The sequence below is a fragment of the Aspergillus clavatus genome, genomic scaffold (genome assembly GCF_000002715.2).
Source record: "Aspergillus clavatus NRRL 1 1099423829802 genomic scaffold, whole genome shotgun sequence".
Taxonomy (NCBI): domain Eukaryota; kingdom Fungi; phylum Ascomycota; class Eurotiomycetes; order Eurotiales; family Aspergillaceae; genus Aspergillus; species Aspergillus clavatus.
This window is the reverse complement of record NW_001517097.1, coordinates 34077-54047: the sequence shown is the minus strand read 5'-3', so window position 1 is coordinate 54047 and position 19971 is coordinate 34077. Positions and strand designations below refer to the sequence as shown.

The following is a 19971-nucleotide window of genomic DNA, read 5'->3' as shown; positions in this document are numbered from 1 at the left end:
CACCACACCTCCAGCTCTTTGACCACCCACAGAAAAACCCACCATCCCGTCTCTCAGTCCCTCATACCTTTGATCGTCTCGCCTTGATATTTCTCTTCAAATCGGCTCCAACTTGAGATCCTTCCATCTTCCGTATCTCCACCAATTTCAGCCATCCTTGGTATCGGCATTGCAAGAATCCTCTTTCATCATTCTTCACCTTGTTTGACCAGGCCTTTGCTCCGTTACGCCTTCTGAAGAACAAATCGAATTCTTATCGGCGGATTTGTCATCTTGACTTATATTGTTTTTTTTTGCTGTGACCGATCTGAAACTCTTATTTTCCAACCTCCAGCACCGAAGTATCTTGGGGTTGCGGATACTCTGCAGTCAGCCCACGACAAGACCTCGAAATCTTCGTTTACCACCCTTCCTCCAATCGTCTCCTTGGCCACAGAATCTCCTCGACCGCGACTTTGGTTTGACCGAATCAGTCTGGTCCAGCATCCCTTCCCGATCCCCTAAACATAACTCTTATCCTCGTCCTATTACAGCAAGTCACGATGGCCGACGCTCTTGCATCTCAGCTCAGCAATACCACTCTAGGGTATGTCGTGGTCCCAGTCCCTGAAAGATGATATATATCCCGAAGGGCGCAGCTCATTGCTTGGAATAGAGAAGCCAATTCGGAAACGAAATGGAAGGAACAATTGAATGTGCCTGCAAAGGATGCGAGACCGCAAACTGAGGTGGGTAGCTTAGCAATAAGGCCCTCACGTGTTACTCAAATCTGACTGGGATATAGGATGTGACCGCTACCAAAGGTCTAGAGTTTGAAGATTTCTATATCAAGCGAGAGCTCATGATGGGCATCTTTGAGGCTGGCTTCGAGAAGCCTTCTCCCATCCAGGAAGAAACGATACCAGTAGCTCTTACCGGCCGTGATATTCTAGCCCGCGCAAAGAACGGTACCGGAAAGACAGCGGCATTCGTAATTCCTACTTTGGAACGCATCAACCCGAAAAGCACAAAGACCCAAGCGCTTATTCTTGTTCCAACAAGAGAGCTTGCGCTGCAGACCTCTCAAGTCTGCAAAACGCTTGGAAAGCATTTGGGGATCAACGTCATGGTTACCACTGGAGGAACAGGGCTGATGGACGATATCATCAGACTGAACGATGCCGTACACATCCTCGTTGGGACACCGGGACGAGTGCTAGATTTGGCCAGCAAAGGTGTCGCTGATCTCTCAGAATGTCCCACATTCGTCATGGATGAAGCTGACAAATTGCTGTCACCTGAATTCACCCCGGTCATCGAGCAGCTCTTGTCATTTCACCCCAAAGATCGTCAGGTGATGCTCTTCAGTGCCACATTCCCACTGATTGTTAAGTCTTTCAAGGTAAGCGAGAAGAATTTGTCTTCATTCTGCCAAAACACTGATTCGTGTCACAAAGGATAAACACATGCGCAATCCTTACGAGATTAATCTCATGGATGAGCTCACCCTTCGAGGAATTACTCAATATTACGCGTTTGTTGAGGAAAAGCAGAAGGTGCATTGTCTGAACACTCTCTTCTCGAAGCTTCAGATCAACCAGTCAATCATCTTCTGCAATTCCACCAACCGAGTTGAACTCCTCGCAAAGAAGATTACTGAGTTAGGCTACTCGTGTTTCTATTCACATGCACGCATGCTCCAACAGCACAGAAATCGAGTTTTCCACGATTTTCGCAATGGTGTGTGCCGCAACCTCGTCTGTTCCGATCTGCTCACTCGAGGTATCGATATTCAAGCTGTGAATGTTGTTATAAATTTCGACTTCCCAAAGAATGCTGAAACATACCTTCACCGAATTGGTCGTTCTGGTCGGTTTGGACATCTGGGTCTTGCCATCAACCTTATCAATTGGGAGGACCGCTTCAATCTATACAAGATTGAGCAGGAACTAGGAACAGAAATACAACCCATTCCTCAGAACATTGACAAGAAGCTCTACGTATACGATTCGCCGGAGACAATTCCACGTCCGATCTCAAATCCTCCTCAGCTACGCCAAGCAACACAATCAGTGACTGCTGAGCGCCGCCATCAGAACCATGCAAACAGTGGGCAGTACCAGTTCAACCGTGGCCGGGGCTCGTACCGTGGTCGCGGACAGGGTCAGCGTCGAAGCGTACAGAATGAAAGCAACAAGTTCAATCACCCCCAGGGCCAACAGAGTGGCAAATCACAGATGGCCCCCGTCTCATAATTGAATCATCATAGTCGGTTGATGCGAGATTATGAGCCGAACGTTGATTACCCACCTCCTTTTCTTGGATTGGATTGAATGAGAGGTTCATCAGCCTTATCGTTTGATTTCTTCGTGGCATATTACAACTGACAACTTTCTTCACTTCCCTATTGCAATCCATCTTCCCGCCTTCTTGATGATTCGCCACGCTTGTGTTTATTCTCATTTTCCTACTTTCCTAGGAGTGGTGGGCTGGCGTTCTTTACATTTCGTATGAGCTCTTGCTATTTGCAACGTTTCCTTCTACTCTTCTTGACGAAACGCGAGGGCTCGCCATTTTCTTCTCGAGTTATCTTCGCCTCCTGGGCCTCCTCGTTCTATTTCCTCGGCTTCTCAACATGTACATATGGTCTTCTTGGAGCACGAAGGCTGGCGTTTTTCGGAGTGTTTATTTACCGGTGTCATATTCTCGGCGTCCACGGTTTGTTTTCAGCACCTTTATCGTGTGGGCCACATTATCGACCGCCCCGTGTTTCCATATGCGAGGGCGCGGCACGATCAAGGCATGGCAGCGACCCCGTTGGGCTTCTAAAGGAAGTCCAACTTTTGAACTGCAACCATGCTTGCTCCGCATATATCTTGGCTCCATGCCTGCATTGTTCATGTCTACCACGCCCTATTTGATTTCCATACAACAACAGGAGGACCTAGCTGATGGGTTGATTTCTTCTCGAGCCCCATCTCAGCGAGTTCTCTTCAGTTCCCAATTTTCCGTTTTGGGAGAGAAAGTCAGACACCCAGTTCCCTTACGGCCATTGGATTTGCATCTCCTACGATATCATTGGCCTCTAACTTGCGTTTCATCTCGCATTAAGACTGATTTGTCTGTCCTCACGCCATCGGATTATTTCTCGCAGGTGTTGCAACGGCCGAGAAACCCCTAATTTGTGAGTAAACTCACAGAAAAGACCCAGAGGACAATTGAGGCGAGATGGTCAGAGACGAGCTTCCAGCGAAGGAGCAGGAGAAGCAAACTACCAACCAGAAAAATGACAAGACGAAAAAAATGAAAAAAAATTAAAAAAAATGGTGAAAACAGAGAAGAAAATAAAAGATTGATAGAGGAGTACTCGGCGATGCTCTCTCTCTTGGGTGTATGCATAATACTCTCATTATCAGTAGCAGCTAGCAAAATGTGAGATTATTCCTCTGTCAAACTTCGCAATATTTGTAGACTCGTATCTTTTTGAGTCTTTCGGTCGTAAGAGCAGGGATATATGCACCGCGATGATCTATCCGAATTGTCTTTTCAACAATATGCACTGGTTGTTAGCAACTGTTGGAGTCTTTCCAGTTGACTTTTGCGTTGAGGGCAGCTATTGCGTGCTGTAGTTATTTAATCCTCTTTGGACTCCGACGGCTCTCCGAGCTCATGAGTCCTCAGGCACATCCAGGCCAAATGACTTCCGAGGATAAAGACCATAGGCCGAAGGTTTGTTATGCCCGAAATACTTGGATAAATTCTTTTGACTGACCTCTTCCTAGCCCAGCAGCCTGCGTTCCATCATCGCAGGCTCGACTGCGGGAGCAGTCGAGATTGGTGAGTACTCACTCTCGCCTCGGGGGCTTTGCCGGGCTTTCGAATCGCAAACCGCTGACTCTACAACAGCAATAACTTATCCAGCAGAGTGTACGCCTGAATCGCCGCCTTAACTTACACCAAGCTGATCGACATATGCAGTTGCGAAGACACGATCGCAGCTCAACCGCCGGCTACCTGACGCCAAAAAGCTTCCATGGCCACCCTTCGGTGGGCAATGGTATGCAGGGTGCACGACTCTCATCATCGGAAATTCCCTCAAGGCTGGCATCCGTAAGTCCAGTCAATTTTCGTCACGAGGCCACAGAACACATCGCTTACGCTAGCATGCTCATCCAGGATTTGTTGCCTTCGACACCTTCAAGTCTCTTCTCCAGGATGAGAATGGGAAGATTTCCGGGCCAAAAACTGTCATTGCCGGCTTCGGAGCCGGTTTCACAGAGTCCCTTCTGGCAGTGACTCCGTTCGAAAGCATCAAGACACAAATGTTTGTCGTCACCTGTCACATTTACGGCTCCGTCCACCCGGCCGGGATTCGTTTCTGGTTATAACCCAACTGACCCAGTAACAATAGAATTGACGATAGAAAGTCGCCAAACCCGCGTATGCATGGTTTCTTGCATGGTACCAAGCTCATATACCAGGAAAGGGGCATTCGGGGCTTTTTCCAAGGGTTTGTTCCAACAACAGCGAGACAGGCAGCCAACTCAGCGACCAGGTTCTCAAGCTACACAATGTTAAAACAGTTTGCTCAAGGCTACGTTGCGCCGGGAGAAAAGTTGGGGACGGCAAGCACCTTCGCTCTTGGAGGCATAGCAGGCCTCATCACTGTGTATGTGGGCCCGCGTACTTGAGTCTATCTACTTCGGCCGCGCACAATCTTCACGGATCCAAATGCTAATATCGATTCTATACAGCTATGTCACACAACCTCTCGATACTGTCAAGACAAGGTTGGTCTTATAAAGCTGGAAACTCTATCGATGGACTAATTCTCGACAGAATGCAATCGCTGGAAGCCAGTAAAAACTACAAAAACAGCTTCGTCTGCGCAGCGAGAATATTTAAGGATGAAGGTATACTTACATTTTGGTCGGGAGCAGTACCCCGTCTCGCGAGATTGATCCTGAGTGGAGGAATAGTGTTCACAATGTTTGTCAACACCAAATCATTTTTATTAATGCGTCCAAGTACTGACTCACTATGACCAGGTACGAGAAGACCATGGAGACGCTCGACAGCATTGACCCGCAGAGGAAGTACATTTGATATCTTGACAATACTTGTAACAATTCATACGCTTCCCATAGAAATCATGAGCTAGTAAGCCAACGTAGGTTCTGACTCATTGACAATACTTGAACTCTTCGCACAGGCGCGAATACGCACTCTCTTGGAATTTGGTCGAAGGTATCTAAAAGCCAGGTATCTAGACTTCTGGACCGCTGCCCTGCAGAATAGCATGTATGCATGTGTCTATGCTGATTTTTCTATAGACATGGCCGCTATCTCCTGGTCGGCAAGCCAAGTTCGAACACTATCCATTACAGTATCGAGACCCTGGCCGCCCCCGAGAATATCATCCAAATTGTGTACAGTAATCCCGCTACGATGATCAGTACAACGACTCTGCCCATAGTTGTATGTGCGAATCTTGTCACCACGACCCATCCGAGCGACACCTCCAAGGACGCCTCTTCTCAATTCAACAAGTTCTTGTTCGCGGGATTCCTGTCTTGCCTCTGCTAGCTTCGCTCGCAGTACCTGCCAGGCCTTCTTGCGGTTCGCGTGCTGGGAACGAGAATCCTGCATTGAGACGACAGTTCCTGTTGGTATATGAGTCAACCGGATGGCTGACTCTGTCTTGTTCACATGCTGTCCTCCTGCTCCACTCGCGCGCATCTTTTCGGTGCGAACTTCTTGTGGGTCGATATAATAATCGCTATTCGGATCATCAAAATTCAGTGCACCTTCTGCGCCAGTTGCGGTATCTGGGAAGCTTGGGAGAACCATTACACTGACAGCACTGGTGTGTGTGCGTCCCTTTGTTTCCGTCGCTGGCACTCTCTGTACCCGATGCACCCCCGACTCGGTCCTTAAGAGGTCATATGCCCCACCTGCATCGATTTCGATAACCGCTTCACTGAGTCGATCTTCGGAAGGTCCATCCTGCACGTCCAGCTTGATCACATGTGATGGAAAACCACGCCGCGAACAGAATGCGGTGTACATTTTCAAAAGCTCGAAAGCAAAAAGACCGGCTTCATCTCCCCCCGCACCAGGACGGATCTCAAGAAGACAGGGTAGATCTGCGAAGGGATGACGAGGGATTAAGGACTTTTTCAGAGCGTCTGATATCGAAGGCAAAACACGGCCATTACTCTTGAGATCTTCAATAGCCAGAGATCTCAATTCCGAATCAATACTTGGATCGTCAATCAGGGATTGGAGCTCTGATAAGGACTAAAACAGGCGGTAGCATGTTAGTCATGCTCTGGAGGCAAGGCCAGTCCTTCCCTCCTACTTACATTGTTTGCAGTATCCCATTCTTGCAAGGCTTTTGCGATTGTGGATAGCTCACCTACTCGCCTTGCGATTTTCGCATCAAAGGAATCCGTCAATTGATTGGAGAGTGCTGCATGTTCAGCTGCCAGTGAGCGCGCACGAGCCAGTAGAACTGGAGAGAGGTGTAAATCTAGCGAAAGCGAATATTAGCACATGTATGGGGTCAAGATCCGCTGCTAAAAATGTAGAACTCGAATTAACCTACTTGAGCTGTACTCCCGCGACTGTAACACCACTCTCCGGCTGGGAGTAGTAGCTCGGGCGGATCGTGCGAGGCACCGAGAGCATATCCAGGAGAAGCCGAACATTATCCGACCGGAAAATGGGACTCAATTGAACTTGCAGCACCTGATATTGAATTCAACACGGCCCAAGAGCACGGTACTAGATTTTCTCTTTCTCATCTGTCAGTTGCAAAAATTGATGACAAACCAGGGACATACTACACAGTTCGCGATATGGAATACTCCAAGATATGTTTAACCCTGTCCATCACGTGAGGTAAATTACAAGAAATGATACAGCATCGTGTATAGCTCATGTAAAGGCCAGACTGGAAGGTTAAGCATTGGTATGTATATCCAATGGATCTTCCATCTTCACTCGGTCTTATAAATGAGACGATGCCACTTTTCCTGCAATCAAACATGTAAATCGGTTAACGGCCTCTTCATGGTCTACTGATTATACCGGTCCTTCACTTCTGAATTCCTATCTTACATGGTTAATTCTGTGATGCCATTTCGTTCTAGACCCTTTGTGACAACTCAGCTCGAAACATGAAGATGCTCATCAACCTAGAAGCACTTACTGTCTTTCTGGCCTGTTTCTCAACCAGCTACGGCCTGCAGGCTTCGAATATACCTTCGGACACACCCTTGTCCTCATTGATTGCTTCTGCCAAAGCCCATCTTGCTGAAGGTTTCGCTCGCGATGCATTGCTGTATTTCGATGCGGCTATCTCACGAGACCCAACGAACTACCTTACCATCTTCCAGCGAGGCGCTACTTATTTATCTCTGGGAAGGAGCTCGCAAGCTTTGGGTGATTTTGACCGCGTTCTCCAGCTCAAGCCAGACTTCGAAAGTGCGCTACTTCAACGAGCTCGTCTCAGGGCAAAGTCTGCTGACTGGGAAGGGGCGCTCAATGACCTTGAGAAGGCCGGTAAGAGGGTCTCTGCTGAGTATGAGGAACTTCAAAAAGCGCGTGATGCTGCCCTCCAGGCGTCTGATGCAGAAAACCGGGGTGATTGGGAACTCTGTGTGAACCAAGCCAATACAGCCATCCTCAAGGCAAGCACGTCTCTCGCATTGCGCCAAACTCGAGCGCATTGTCGGTTCGAGAAGGGTGAGATGGAAGAAGGAATCAGTGATCTTGCCCATGTTGTACAGATCTCGCCGCGCTTAGTTGAGCCCCATTTGCAGATATCATCGATGTTGTTCTATGCCTTGGGGGATCGTGACCGTGGTATCTCGCAGATCCGCAAATGCCTACATTCAGATCCCGATTCAAAGCCCTGCAATATATTATACAAAAGAGAGAGGAAACTGATAAAGATATTGGAAAAACTACGGAATGCAATGGACGCGCGGAAATTTAACAATGCCATCAACCTCCTTGTTGGTGCTGGGGCCGAGAAAGGTTTGATTGACGAAATCAAAGATGATTTTGAACGGGCAAAAGAAGCCGGTCACATTCATTCCGCAGCTTCAAGCAACTTATATTCATCCTTGGTTGAACAGACTTGTGAAGCTTATCGGGAGGTTCGTGAACAACATCCTTGCTTAATGCTTGCTGTAACTAACCAGATGTCATTAATTCAGGCAAATATGCTAAAACGGGCTGCTGCTTACTGTCTGGAAACTTCCCATTTGACACCCCACTCCTTGGCTGCACTTCTATATAACGCCCAGGTGGCTCTGGACGAAGAACGTTTCGAGGACGCTGTCCGCACGCTCAACGATGCCAGGGAACATCATCCGGGGTCCCGGGATGTCCAAACGCTCTTGCAAAAAGCCCATGTACTCCTCAAGCGTTCCAAACAGAAGGATTACTATAAAGTGCTGGGCGTCGGTCGTGATGCAGATGAACGGACAATAAAAAGAGCCTATCGACAGCTAACAAAACAGCATCATCCTGACAAGGCTATTTCTCAAGGTGTCACTAAGGAGGAGGCTGAGAAGAAAATGGCCGCTATAAATGAGGCTTACGAGGTCTTGTCTGATCCGGAGCTCAGGGCACGGTATGATAATGGCGATGATCCTAACGATCCAGAATCACAGAGAGGAAACCCGTTCCAGGGAAGCCCTTTTGGATCTGGAGGGGGTCAGCAATTCTTCTTTCAGCAAGGCGCACCGCAGTTCAAATTCTCGGGTCAGGGATTCAATTTCCCTGGAGGCTTTCCATTCCGCTAGCACGTTTCATCTGTTAACAGCCCCCCTGATTGTCTCCTTTTCCTGGTAATGTACGCTAAGCGCATGTTTTGTGTTGCCTCTGCCGAGCAGGGCTTAGGATATGTATCCTTGGAATGCGGAGCTTGTATTTATCATTTTCACGGTTGGATTAAGACAGATTTCACTTGTTCTTTTCATTGGCTATTAGGTACCCTCTCTGGCCCTCATTGTTTATGGAGAGGAATGAGCGATCAATCATGAATGGCTTATCGCTTCGGTGCATCCGTCAATGGCACATAGCTCACTTGGAAGACCTTTTCTTTTTGAACAGAGCCATCTTCTTTCTTGTCGACCACCCAGATGAATTGCCCGCCACCGAACGCAAGACTACTCACTGGGCCGTCATCGTTCTCCGCATCCACGGGTATGAACAACCGTCCTGGAGCACGTAGCTGTTCAATTAGCAGCGGGTGCAGCCTATCTGCCGCTGCACCCACATGGATCGCATCATACGGGGCCCCCTCTCTCCACCCGAGTCGACCGTCGGCGATGATAAATTTTACTTTTGCAGAGTCCAGGAGTTTTCGGCCTTGCTCTGACTTGCTCATATTTGCTCGAGCTAGGTCAACCAGTTCTGGTATATGATCAACTCCAATGACCTGGCCGCCGGTGCCATCGACCGGCGACAGGTCTGTCACGAGATTGGCGAGAACGTGTGTCAAGTACCCGGAACCCGAGCCGATATCTAACACTCGTGATCCCGGTTTGAGAAAGTCGACCAAGTACTCACAGGCATGGCCGTGCATGTGTGGAGCTGATATCGTCGCACCATGGCCGATTGGTTGGGGCGAGTCGGAGTACGGTCGTGAGGGTGCGTAATGGGCGCGATCAACCTGAAACTTCAAGGTCAGGACGAGAATATACTTCTTGTGGTGTGCCAGGTGGAATCATCGCTCTTGAGCTCCTGGACATATGCTGGCGAGTGAAAATCAATGGAAGCGAGGGGGGACTGCTCACTCCCATCATGGCTTTTTTCACTCGATCATTTTTGATCAGTCCTTCGTTGTACAGGTTCTCGACCAACTCCGCGTTGGTCGTGCCAGAACAGTACCAGGCCATCGATGACTGCCTTCTTGCCAACTTGCTCGGTGATGGGAGGGCTCGTATGTGCCTGTTTATCATTCAGTAAATCCTGCCTTTAAAAATCCACTCACAGGTGATATGTATAGGTAGGTAACATGTGAGGGTTTAGAATAACAAATAACTGGAGGGAGTGAGGGGGGATGGAGGAGAGGGGCAATGTGTGAGGGCAGTCAGCATCTATCTACCATACATGATGGGCACGAATTATGTCAACATTACCCTTATAATAAATCATACCACATATATAGATATATATTGGATATCTATTAACCATACACATACATATGACCTATGATTCACATTTTGTGTAAGGCTGTATTTGAGTAGAGCCTCCTGGTTTGATAGAATTACTTGGTCATATCCACATCATAATTATGACATTTCTGATACAATGATGATCCCCATAGCTTGAGAGCAGATATATATATCAGATATACATATGCATTGCAATTCCATCATACCAAACTCACAGGCAAATGAATAGGAAAAAGAGATGCACTAGATGGGGAATATATTAATGATGTTTTAGAATTAGATGCATTCTGTAAGACTAATCATTCCCTCATAAGTATAACAAGAAGTTAATAATGGATAGACCATCCGATCAAAGAGATATAAGAGGTGGACTACTCCCTGCAGGAAGCTTACTTGACGGTTGACATCAACATCAGGTGAATATATAGCTTATCACTAAGCATTCCAACATCAGACATCCACAACCCACAAAAAATAAGCCTAGCATGAAGATCAGTACTGCTGGTAGGTAACCAATCACAGGGGTACCTTGGACTGTATATCTATATATGCAGATTCTAGCACAATGGAAGAACACGAGGCACACCCAGACACACAAGGTGAGGTTGACCTTCTCATCCTTGATTACCTAGTGTGCACTGCTATCAATGCATTTATCTGCACACAGCAGAGGGGAGAGCAGGGACAGGCTCAGGGCCAGAGTGCTGGCTGGCTACTCTGGACTGCCAATAGTACGTTTTTATACCACACATATCTTGGACCACCCAGGGGGTCACATTACTGACAAACTCTGTACCGTGTCTAGATCTGACGCCGTCACTTGCGCAGCCCGAGACTGTCTCCCGTGACATGACTCTCAAGCTAAAGATTATTGACCTCATCAATATCTGCTGCCGGAACGCTTCCCATGGTACATCGGATATCGAGGTTGACTCAGTAACGCTTGAATGCGGAGCAGGATCTTCGAGCACAAGGACACGCCGAGGATCTACCCTGAATCCCAATGGAGGAAGATCACAGTACGATGCAAGCAACAAGCAGGCCCTACTCTGCCAGTCTCTCTGTGCCATTGCTCCTAGCTTCCTTTCTCTCTGTACTGTTGCGGATGACCTCATTGGCGAAACCGATTGGACCGATATTGCAGCCCAGCTTATGCTAAAAGCGGCTATTGGGAAGCACCAGATTTGCGATGGTTCATCAATGAATATTTTCAATGAGCAGATGGAACAGATACCCGAGTTTATGAGGCGATCATCTAAATGGAAGCAAGTGTCCGACAAGTACAATGAATATATACACCCACCACCTGGGATCTCCATGCTCACACATATCGAAACGACTTTGAGACAGTCGCATCTGAATCGGCTTGGGGATGCGATTATAGATTTCTTATCTATTCTCATGAAAAAACTCTGCCCCCCGATACTCCTACAGCTTGAAAAAGGCAAACTCCGAGGGCTAAGCCGCAAAGAAACACGAGATCTATTGTGTAAAGCTGGGCTGCGTTAGCTGGAGTTCTCGTGATACGACGATCACTGACGTCTTCTAACTGCGGGATGAAATGGTATGTGCCCCAAGGGGGCCACTGTCATTACAGTACCGGTTGAGGTATGATAATGGGGCTGGATCAGGACGCAACCCGATTGAACCGACTGCACCAAGTATGCTTTGTATTCTGGTGCTCGGATTATGATAATTTACAAATGGAGACACAGACAGAACCGTTGAAGACAATCCACACATCAAACACCACTAGCCGAGCAACATGCGGCGAGGATCTTCAATATATTCCTTGACCTGTGCAAGATCATGATCAGTCAATCAATTCTAGCATACTGAACATGGGGACAACGAACCTTGACAAGGAATGTAACTGCCTCTCGTCCATCCAGAAGTCTGTGATCGTATGTCAAAGCAAGGTACATCATCTAACAGTGTCAGCATTCTGCGTTCAGTCGACCTTTCGACGAGGGCAACATACCGGACGAACTTCGACCTTGCCGTTCACAACTGCTGGCCGATCCTTGATTGCATGAAGTCCGAGGACAGCTTCACAAAATTAGACATATCTCAATCTCACAGGACCGGGATATACGAACCTGTCTGGGGTAAATTGATAATGGGAGTGCCCATCAAAGATCCGAAAACGCCACCCTGGAGCTAGATCAGCACAAATCAAGAGAGAATAATCCGGGGCCGATGGGTGAAAATGACACCTACATTGCTAATGGTGAAAGTGCCACCGGCCATATCCTCAATTGTCAATTTGTTATCACGCGCCTATTAAGGGTGAGTGTCCGTAGCATGTCAGCCAACAATGTAACTCACTTTCTTGCCAAGGTCTGCGATAGCCTTTTCAATATCAATCAAATCCATGGTCTCAGTATTACGGACAACAGGGGTCACAAGTCCCTTTTCGGTAGCGACGGCCACGCTTATATCAACGTAGTCACGGTAAACGATAGTGTCACCGCCGTTGGGGCCCTCGATCGACGCATTGACGGCGGGAACATCCTTCATAGCCAACACGCAGGCACGAGAGAAGGCGCTCATGAATCCAAGCTTGACTCCAGTCTTTTTCAGCACCTCATCCTTGTAGAGTTTTCGGAATTCCATGAGAGATGACATGTCAACTTCATTGAACGTGGTGAGAGACGCGGCTGTATTCTGAGACTGCTTCAAGCGTTCAGCGATCCTCAATCTCATTCTGTTCATCTTGACCTGTTACCGGCGAATAGCGCATGAGAAGCCGCGAATTAGCAAAGATCCAAGGGCCAACAGATACCTAGGCGATTTGACACTCACCCTACGTTCTTCGCGGTTTCCAAGGCTCGGCTTAGTCTCAGAAGGAGTCTCCGCTTTTGCGGCCTTGGGCTGTGGCTTCGGGGCAGTGGGTTTTTCCTCAGAAGGTGAAGGGGCGTTCGGGGTCTCCGGGGTCTTGGGCTCGTGAGCTTCAGGAGACGGGCGCCTCTCAACATCTGCGGGCTCCTTTGGTTTTTCGGTCGCCGCCTCAGTCTTTTGTTCCGGGGCGCCACCCAATTCCAATTTGACGAGGTCCTGCCCGACCGTCACAGTATCTTCTTCGTTCACAAGGAGCTCTTTGATAGTTCCGGATTCAGGAGCATTGACCGATACGTCAATCTGAGTTGCGTCAATAGTGTTAACAGAAACATCCTAACTTTTTTTCTTTTTGCTTCACTCATACCTTGTCTGTCTCAATGGTGGCGATTTCTTCATCCCGCTCAACGTAGTCGCCAACCTCTAGCAAACAGTTAGCCATCGGGTCAATCACATAAATGACCAAGCTTACGTTTCGAGAATTGCTTCAAGGTACCCTCGGTGATTGATTCTGCCATTTGAGGAACCTTCACTATGGTATCAGCTATAACAGCATTAGCACTACACTCTCCTAACAACGTTAAGAAAACAGAATACCATAGGTTCTGACTTGATAGCCTCCTAGGCGAGTGAGACCATATTGAGACACATCGGAGCTATGAAAATGGCGGTTAGCCAACAGTCAACATATCTAAATGAGACAAACAACCCTTGGATATCCTTACCAATGGATTGGAGCTTGCAGCAAGACCGCGTCTGGTCGGAGCTTTCTGAGCGCATTCGAGGTGATGCTTCTGCGAGCACCAATACAAAGCATACGAGAGCTCTGCGCAGTTCGAGGAACAGTCCTCAGCTGGAGCGCTGAGAGACGATGAAAGGGCAACCTAGAAGCCATGGTGCACCCGGGTTTTCCGAAGTTGTAGACGATACTTTCTCCAACACGGTTGGAGAGGACGATGTATGAACACAGGTATCTCTTGAACGTGAATTTGAGTATTCTGGGTAGCTCTGAATTTCTCTGTTGAGAATCTTCGGCACGTCGCGATAATTCACACCTCGGTGACTGGGTGATGTACAGACCAAGAGTGTGACGAAACTTAAACCAGTACGGAGACAACGAAAGCACAGCCCGGGCCGAAAGAACCGGAATTTCCCTCAACAAGACAACCTGCATTCCATGCGCCCGGCAAGTGACGGAGTATTATTATTACGGTACTTCAGCTGTTGTGAGAGACCAACTTGGCAGATCTATCACCACCAAAATGGAACGAAGCTCCCGACAACCATATTGATAGAAGTGGACCAGACCCTGTGCAAACTAGGAATTCCTCCAACTTTGCTCTTCATATCGATCAAGATCAATTGGGCCCATCATGTCCGTCAACGCTGTTGCGTAAGTGGTTATTGAGACAATGACGAGCTATGATTAACTGAGCTCTTCTCTCACAGATCACTTTATCGACGAAGCCTCAAACTTGCACTTGACTGGGCAGTTCATAGGCAAGTATGGCGAGGACAAGCTGTGTATATTCGTTCTCTTTTTGAGGCGAATAAGGACATCCGCGATCCTCGCCAACAGAGAGTATTTTCCCTTGTCCCCAGCAACAGCCTCCTGTCACCCCAGGTCCAGGAATAAGGAGCTTATACAAACATATCTGGCAGGTACTACTGCGGGAGACGGAAAAGTTGCTAGAAACCTGGAAACATCCCGATCCGTATCGCGCACCCACTGCCCCTGGTGGTACGTTAATCGACTCAACATGCAAAGAGCATTAAATTGACAGACGCTTTCTTAGGTTCGAAATACGAGAGGAACCTGCCTGTTCGCCAATTACCTTGTACGTCGTGGTCCTTTCCTGACGATAGTGCCCTGTCTCATAATACTCTCAGATGCCCCCGAAAGGGCAGCAGCTCACTAAGCTCAGACCGGAAGTATGTGGGCCTATATCTAATGCCAAAACGTGCCGCATATATCGAGACTCTTGATGATCTGTTTATCAACAAATTACGTGCGTACATGCGCAGACCGTGTTCCTTTCGATACGGGGTTTGGCGGTTTAGAAGGGCTACCGGGTCTTTGCATGATTGAATCGCCTCGCAAGTCACTTCAAGCATTAGCCGCGAGCCAAGTCAATTAAAAGCTGTCGGTATCATTCAATGTCCGTAGACATAATGTACAACAATAAAATCAGAGCATGAAAAACAGAGCCGTAATTGTGCCCAGCCCAGAACCCCGTTATCACATCATGAGAAACCAAAGCGCGCCGAATGAAACCCTAGACAAAAGGAAAAGAAAGCAGAAAGAGAACAAATTACAGCTCCTGGCTAGGGCCCTTTCCACTCTTTGGGGTCTTCTTGGGCAGAAGGTCTAAAAACGGCTGTCAGCATGTTGACCAAATCAAGAGGGAAGGGCTAATCTTACTCTGGTGGATGTTGGGCAGGACACCGCCTTGAGCAATCGTCACATGACCCAGAAGTTTGTTCAATTCCTCGTCGTTGCGGATGGCAAGTTGGAGATGACGGGGAATAATACGAGTCTTCTTGTTATCACGAGCGGCATTTCCAGCCAACTCAAGAATCTCAGCAGCGAGATACTCCAAGACTGCAGCGAGATAGACAGGGGCACCTTTTTTCGAAAATTTAGCTACAGTTCTTCATTAAAGAAATCGGTAGAAATCTTACCGGCACCAACACGCTGGGCATAGTTGCCCTTGCGGAGCAGGCGGTGGACACGACCAACGGGAAACGCGAGGCCGGCCTTCGACGAACGACTATAACGGGTCAGACTGATGCTGAAATTGGGTTGCTTTGGATGGTTCTCAAAACATACGACTGCGCGTTCTTGCTGCCACTGGCCTTGCCTCCAGATTTGCCTCCGGTCATTTTGATGAATTCGTGGGATATTCAGGTACGATTGAAAGAAAAAAAAAAGTGTTTCTGCGACGGTGAACGAATCGAAGACGCGATGAGTTAGTGCGAAATGAAAAGTAAATACTGAAAGGTAAACTGGGGAAGATGCTGGCCAGCGCGAGGGATAGATGAAGATTTATAATGACGCGCTCAGGGTGACGTTGGACTTCCTAAACACCCTTCAGATCACCCTCTCGCTTAGCGGGGCTGACCAATCACCAGTAAGATCATGTTACCGTGCACCCATATTTTATGAGCTATGATCTGTGTGGACTAGCATTATGTTTAGGTTCCAAATTGGGATAAGTGGGGTAATAAATGCTTGTAACATATGATACAGCTATTTTAGCGTGGCTGGACGCGACTATCTAGAGTATTTGACGGGCCAGCCTTAATTTAATCATACGGATCATACAGCCTTGTGACGGTATTGAAATTCTGCTCCTTTCGTGTACTTCAGATCAACTGAGGTTTCGCGGGCTGGTATAAGTAGCGCGCCTCCCTCGTCACCGCGTCTCCCTCATTCTCATCTTTCTCCTCATTCCATCTCAACCTGTCAAATTCGCTATTTCCGTGCCACATCGTCGCCTGACTTATACAACCTATCTTTTTTCAATTTTCAAAGCTCAAATCCAAGAAAATGCCTCCCAAAGCCGCCGAGAAGAAGCCTAGCACTGGTGGCAAGGCCCCCGCTGGAAAGGCTCCCGCCGAGAAGAAGGAAGCTGGCAAGAAGACTGCCGCCGCTGCCTCCGGTGACAAGAAGAAGCGCGGAAAGACCAGGAAGGAGACCTACTCCTCATACATTTACAAGGGTTCGTTCAGTCGCAGTCTGGCAGGTTGACAACAACTGATCATTATTTAGTTCTCAAGCAAGTTCACCCCGACACCGGTATCTCGACCCGTGCCATGTCCATCCTGAACTCCTTCGTCAATGGTGAGTTACCTACATTTTGATCGATTTGTGTCTCATGGGCTGACTTTGGATTCAGACATCTTCGAGCGTGTCGCTACTGAGGCCTCGAAACTGGCTGCTTACAACAAGAAATCTACTATTTCGTCGAGAGAGATCCAAACTTCGTGAGTAGCTCGATCTCGATTTACTCGTCTGTATCTAATTTTTATAACAGCGTTCGGCTTATCCTCCCTGGTGAATTGGCTAAGCATGCCGTATCGGAAGGCACCAAGGCAGTGACAAAGTACTCTTCTTCTGCCAAATGAGCAATATCTTCTCGGTTCCTTTTTTTCCCTCGCGTCTTTTTCTCGGGATTGTCGTTTTGCTGCCTCGTTATCTGATATGGTTTTGAGGCGGTAGGTTACTGGGTGTTTGCGGGTTTTTTTAATGTGTCATGGGACGGCTTGAATTTTTCTATTGCTCTTTTCTTTTTGACTCCCCTTTTCCCTTTGGGTGAAATGTTTTCATGGTTCACTCGAAACGAGAATGCAGTGTATCATAACTCGCATTTGAGAGGTTGCTGGATGATTTCCTTCCCCTCCCAAAATTCGGAATTCAATTTCTTTAATGGTGATTCATCAACGTGGCCGATGTGGTTTCCAATGGATCTACGGAAGTATATGTAGATGCAGGAACCCGAAGGATGATCGCAATTTGATTTCCGTGGAAGATGACTATCTGCATTCAGTCATCAAGCGCCTCTACCTCGTCAATCGCCTCTTTGCGGGCCTGGTGATTGGCAGTATCTTCGCTCAGAATATGTACGATTGAATTTCCCCGACCAGACAGGATCCGAGTCTTCCAGTCAGTCCAGTCCTCTCTACTTCGGATAATGAAGCCAATTAGCATGCTTGGATCCATGTCTTTGATATGTATTCTTCTAAGGCGTCGAGTGTGATAGGTATTGACTTCTTCGTGAGTGAGGGTGTCGTTGACATCCTGATGTAGCGATGCCGGACGAGTATGATGAGGATCGAGGTAGAATAGGTATTGGCCATGAACGCCAATGAAGTAGTGTGATGCGGAAGGACGCCCGCTGTTGATGAATTTAGCATGCAGTCCATGCGATTCCCTTTGCACGGCTACGACTTGGGAAAGTGGACGTACCCTGCGATGCCCACTGACTGGGGGAGCTGCAGTGCTTCTTTAAGTGCATCCCAGTAGGCAGGTGTGACATGGTCGATTCCCAGTCGTGTCCCAACCAAGATGAGTGTAGGGATGAAGTCCCCATGTTCGGCTTGGGCGATGCGGGCAAACTTATCCTCGTATATATCAGCGGTGTCGTCAGTGATGTATACTCTGAGTTCGGAGCTTCCTTGCTGAGCCACGAGTGCTCTGTGCCGTTAGTGGGCTTCATTCCTGATCGACAAGCTAGGACCATACTGGATGCATCTGGCAGTGGCAGATGGGCCGAACCATTCTCCAGGGTATTTATTACAGAATTCGGCACCGTGCTGCACAAACCGGTGTATCGAGAATGGGGCTTCGGGGTGGTCGGCGAATTGATGTAATAGCTGAGCCTCCTTTCCAGCTTCTGTTCCCCGGCGCCAGTCTATACATTCATTAGCAGGTCGTCGCGGTGTGTGACATTTGATAGTTGGTAGGCGGGTAGGGGTATTGCTTGTTACCGCGGCCGAGCAACAAGATGAGCATTGCATTCGCTAGTAAACTCTGGCCCGATCTTATCATGCAACCCCATCCTGTGTCAGAGGTAAACCCCTGCGAGTCCATAAGTTGACTTCTTAGATGCACAGTCAATGTCATGGCTGGGTTCGCTTCCTGGTTGGGTGGCTTCGGGATCGGTGTGAAGTTCGATCTATATGTGATCCAGATCCTAGATTCAACGTCGTCAAGAAACTCTTCGGGCCACTGATGCTCATTTGCCTTCTCCGTTGGGATGGTCTTCTGCTCATATTGGCCCTGTGCGCTTCCATCTGCTAGTGACATTAGCGAGGGGGGCAGTGACGGGGTTATATTGCGTTCTCCGGTGTATTGACTGACCCTGATCCTGTGTCTTCCATCCACGATGGTTCGGAGGGTAGCGTATGCCTAAGCACCATATTGGTTCATCTGGTAGGTCATTTCTGGGTTCCGGATCCCAGAGGTAGTTTATAATGCGCTTGTAGCGCCCGATGTCCACGCTATTCATTCTGAGTGGTCTTCCTGTGGCTGTCTCTTATTTATGCTGATGCTTTGAGGGCTTCTGTTGCTGTGGTCTGGTATGATCTGATTGTTGCGGCCTACGTCACGTTAGCATATTGGTTTGTTGTTCTGGTGCTCCTGTGCTCAACCCTAGTTTCAGTGCGGAAGACAGAGGGTGAGCTGGGTAGATGATTGGCTTGACTGTGTATTCTGTGTATTCTGCGTGTTCAGCACCTATGTTGGGGTGCATCTATTTTAAATCCTGACCTTGGTCATGGTTGTTGATGATGGGGTGAATTAAGCTGGTGTTTGAGTAGATACTATGAGGGGCTGATGTGTTGGTCTGATCGCCAGATGACATGCCTTCATATATATATAGGTAATATATATATCCATCGACCACAATATACTCCACATGAACCCAGCCAACACCTATTCACATACAATCCAAGGAGCAGGAGAAGGAAAGGGATAAGGATATATCATATTGCAAGACAAGACATATAATAGCACACATAAACAACAGAGCAAGAAAAAAGGCCACCTATAGGTAGCTATCACTTCCCATCAAAAACACACCTGATGAAGTCCACCATGGCAAGTCAAGAGTACCCCACATAGACACAGGAGAGACTATAGGTCAGGCACTCTAAAATTTTAGTGTCGCGCCAGTGCAAAGTACTTAGCCCGATATAGTTAGTATCATAGAAATCTAAGTACTTACTCCGTAGAGATTTCAGAGTTAAAAGTAACTTATCTTATAGATGATTTAATCAGATTTAGAGCAGCTTATAAGGGATAGAGTACACAGTATAGTAGGGAGCTCCTTAACATACAAGAAAAATAAAATTATAAGTAAAGGCTTAGGAGTTTTGCTGTCTTAAGCATATAATATATGTATTTTAATTTCTATGATGACTACTATATTAGGTTAGGTGCCTTTGAGATAGCGCGACA

At 47.7% G+C, this 19971-nt stretch overlaps 11 protein-coding genes across 11 annotated transcripts; 6 read left to right on the top strand and 5 right to left on the bottom strand.

Moving 5' to 3' along the window:
- Positions 1 to 542: 542 nt before the first annotated feature.
- Positions 543 to 2234, top strand: dhh1 (DExD/H-box ATP-dependent RNA helicase DHH1; the record flags this gene model as incomplete). Its single annotated transcript, XM_001270567.1, has 4 exons — positions 543 to 586; positions 656 to 728; positions 785 to 1381; positions 1437 to 2234. 4 exons carry the CDS (start codon positions 543 to 545, stop codon positions 2232 to 2234), a joined length of 1512 nt encoding a protein of 503 aa, XP_001270568.1.
- Positions 2235 to 3675: 1441 nt separating this feature from the next.
- On the top strand, positions 3676 to 5085 carry ACLA_033440 (putative mitochondrial tricarboxylate transporter (Ctp); the record flags this gene model as incomplete). Its single annotated transcript, XM_001270566.1, has 9 exons — positions 3676 to 3708; positions 3762 to 3816; positions 3886 to 3906; positions 3958 to 4089; positions 4156 to 4303; positions 4391 to 4648; positions 4734 to 4769; positions 4819 to 4968; positions 5028 to 5085. 9 exons carry the CDS (start codon positions 3676 to 3678, stop codon positions 5083 to 5085), a joined length of 891 nt encoding a protein of 296 aa, XP_001270567.1.
- Positions 5086 to 5292: 207 nt separating this feature from the next.
- Positions 5293 to 6048, bottom strand: ACLA_033430 (putative mitochondrial translation release factor (RF-1); the record flags this gene model as incomplete). Its single annotated transcript, XM_001270565.1, has 1 exon — positions 5293 to 6048. The coding sequence occupies one exon, from the start codon at positions 6046 to 6048 to the stop codon at positions 5293 to 5295; it is 756 nt and encodes a 251-aa protein (XP_001270566.1).
- A 1112-nt stretch (positions 6049 to 7160) lies between these two features.
- ACLA_033420 (DnaJ and TPR domain protein) lies at positions 7161 to 8795 on the top strand (the record flags this gene model as incomplete). Its single annotated transcript, XM_001270564.1, has 1 exon — positions 7161 to 8795. One exon carries the CDS (start codon positions 7161 to 7163, stop codon positions 8793 to 8795), a length of 1635 nt encoding a protein of 544 aa, XP_001270565.1.
- A 245-nt stretch (positions 8796 to 9040) lies between these two features.
- Positions 9041 to 9893, bottom strand: ACLA_033410 (protein-L-isoaspartate O-methyltransferase; the record flags this gene model as incomplete). The annotated part of the gene is made up of 2 exons (XM_001270563.1): positions 9041 to 9667; positions 9792 to 9893. 2 exons carry the CDS (start codon positions 9891 to 9893, stop codon positions 9041 to 9043), a joined length of 729 nt encoding a protein of 242 aa, XP_001270564.1.
- An 844-nt stretch (positions 9894 to 10737) lies between these two features.
- Positions 10738 to 11681, top strand: ACLA_033400 (uncharacterized protein; the record flags this gene model as incomplete). The annotated part of the gene is made up of 2 exons (XM_001270562.1): positions 10738 to 10903; positions 10978 to 11681. The coding sequence occupies 2 exons, from the start codon at positions 10738 to 10740 to the stop codon at positions 11679 to 11681; spliced, it is 870 nt and encodes a 289-aa protein (XP_001270563.1).
- Positions 11682 to 11924: 243 nt separating this feature from the next.
- On the bottom strand, positions 11925 to 13905 carry ACLA_033390 (putative dihydrolipoamide succinyltransferase; the record flags this gene model as incomplete). Its single annotated transcript, XM_001270561.1, has 11 exons — positions 11925 to 11969; positions 12029 to 12100; positions 12154 to 12221; positions 12272 to 12326; positions 12393 to 12452; positions 12501 to 12893; positions 12978 to 13313; positions 13378 to 13433; positions 13483 to 13554; positions 13608 to 13666; positions 13736 to 13905. The coding sequence occupies 11 exons, from the start codon at positions 13903 to 13905 to the stop codon at positions 11925 to 11927; spliced, it is 1386 nt and encodes a 461-aa protein (XP_001270562.1).
- Positions 13906 to 14383: 478 nt separating this feature from the next.
- ACLA_033380 (NADH dehydrogenase [ubiquinone] 1 beta subcomplex subunit 9) lies at positions 14384 to 14929 on the top strand (the record flags this gene model as incomplete). The annotated part of the gene is made up of 5 exons (XM_001270560.1): positions 14384 to 14403; positions 14460 to 14592; positions 14673 to 14751; positions 14807 to 14848; positions 14901 to 14929. The coding sequence occupies 5 exons, from the start codon at positions 14384 to 14386 to the stop codon at positions 14927 to 14929; spliced, it is 303 nt and encodes a 100-aa protein (XP_001270561.1).
- Positions 14930 to 15322: 393 nt separating this feature from the next.
- On the bottom strand, positions 15323 to 15893 carry ACLA_033370 (histone H2A; the record flags this gene model as incomplete). The annotated part of the gene is made up of 4 exons (XM_001270559.1): positions 15323 to 15378; positions 15433 to 15636; positions 15693 to 15781; positions 15841 to 15893. The coding sequence occupies 4 exons, from the start codon at positions 15891 to 15893 to the stop codon at positions 15323 to 15325; spliced, it is 402 nt and encodes a 133-aa protein (XP_001270560.1).
- A 667-nt stretch (positions 15894 to 16560) lies between these two features.
- Positions 16561 to 17138, top strand: ACLA_033360 (histone H2B family protein; the record flags this gene model as incomplete). The annotated part of the gene is made up of 4 exons (XM_001270558.1): positions 16561 to 16732; positions 16783 to 16854; positions 16910 to 16997; positions 17048 to 17138. The coding sequence occupies 4 exons, from the start codon at positions 16561 to 16563 to the stop codon at positions 17136 to 17138; spliced, it is 423 nt and encodes a 140-aa protein (XP_001270559.1).
- Positions 17139 to 17556: 418 nt separating this feature from the next.
- ACLA_033350 (cysteine protease ATG4) lies at positions 17557 to 19021 on the bottom strand (the record flags this gene model as incomplete). The annotated part of the gene is made up of 5 exons (XM_001270557.1): positions 17557 to 17908; positions 17980 to 18207; positions 18256 to 18424; positions 18501 to 18806; positions 18874 to 19021. 5 exons carry the CDS (start codon positions 19019 to 19021, stop codon positions 17557 to 17559), a joined length of 1203 nt encoding a protein of 400 aa, XP_001270558.1.
- Between the last annotated feature and the right edge of the window lie 950 nt (positions 19022 to 19971).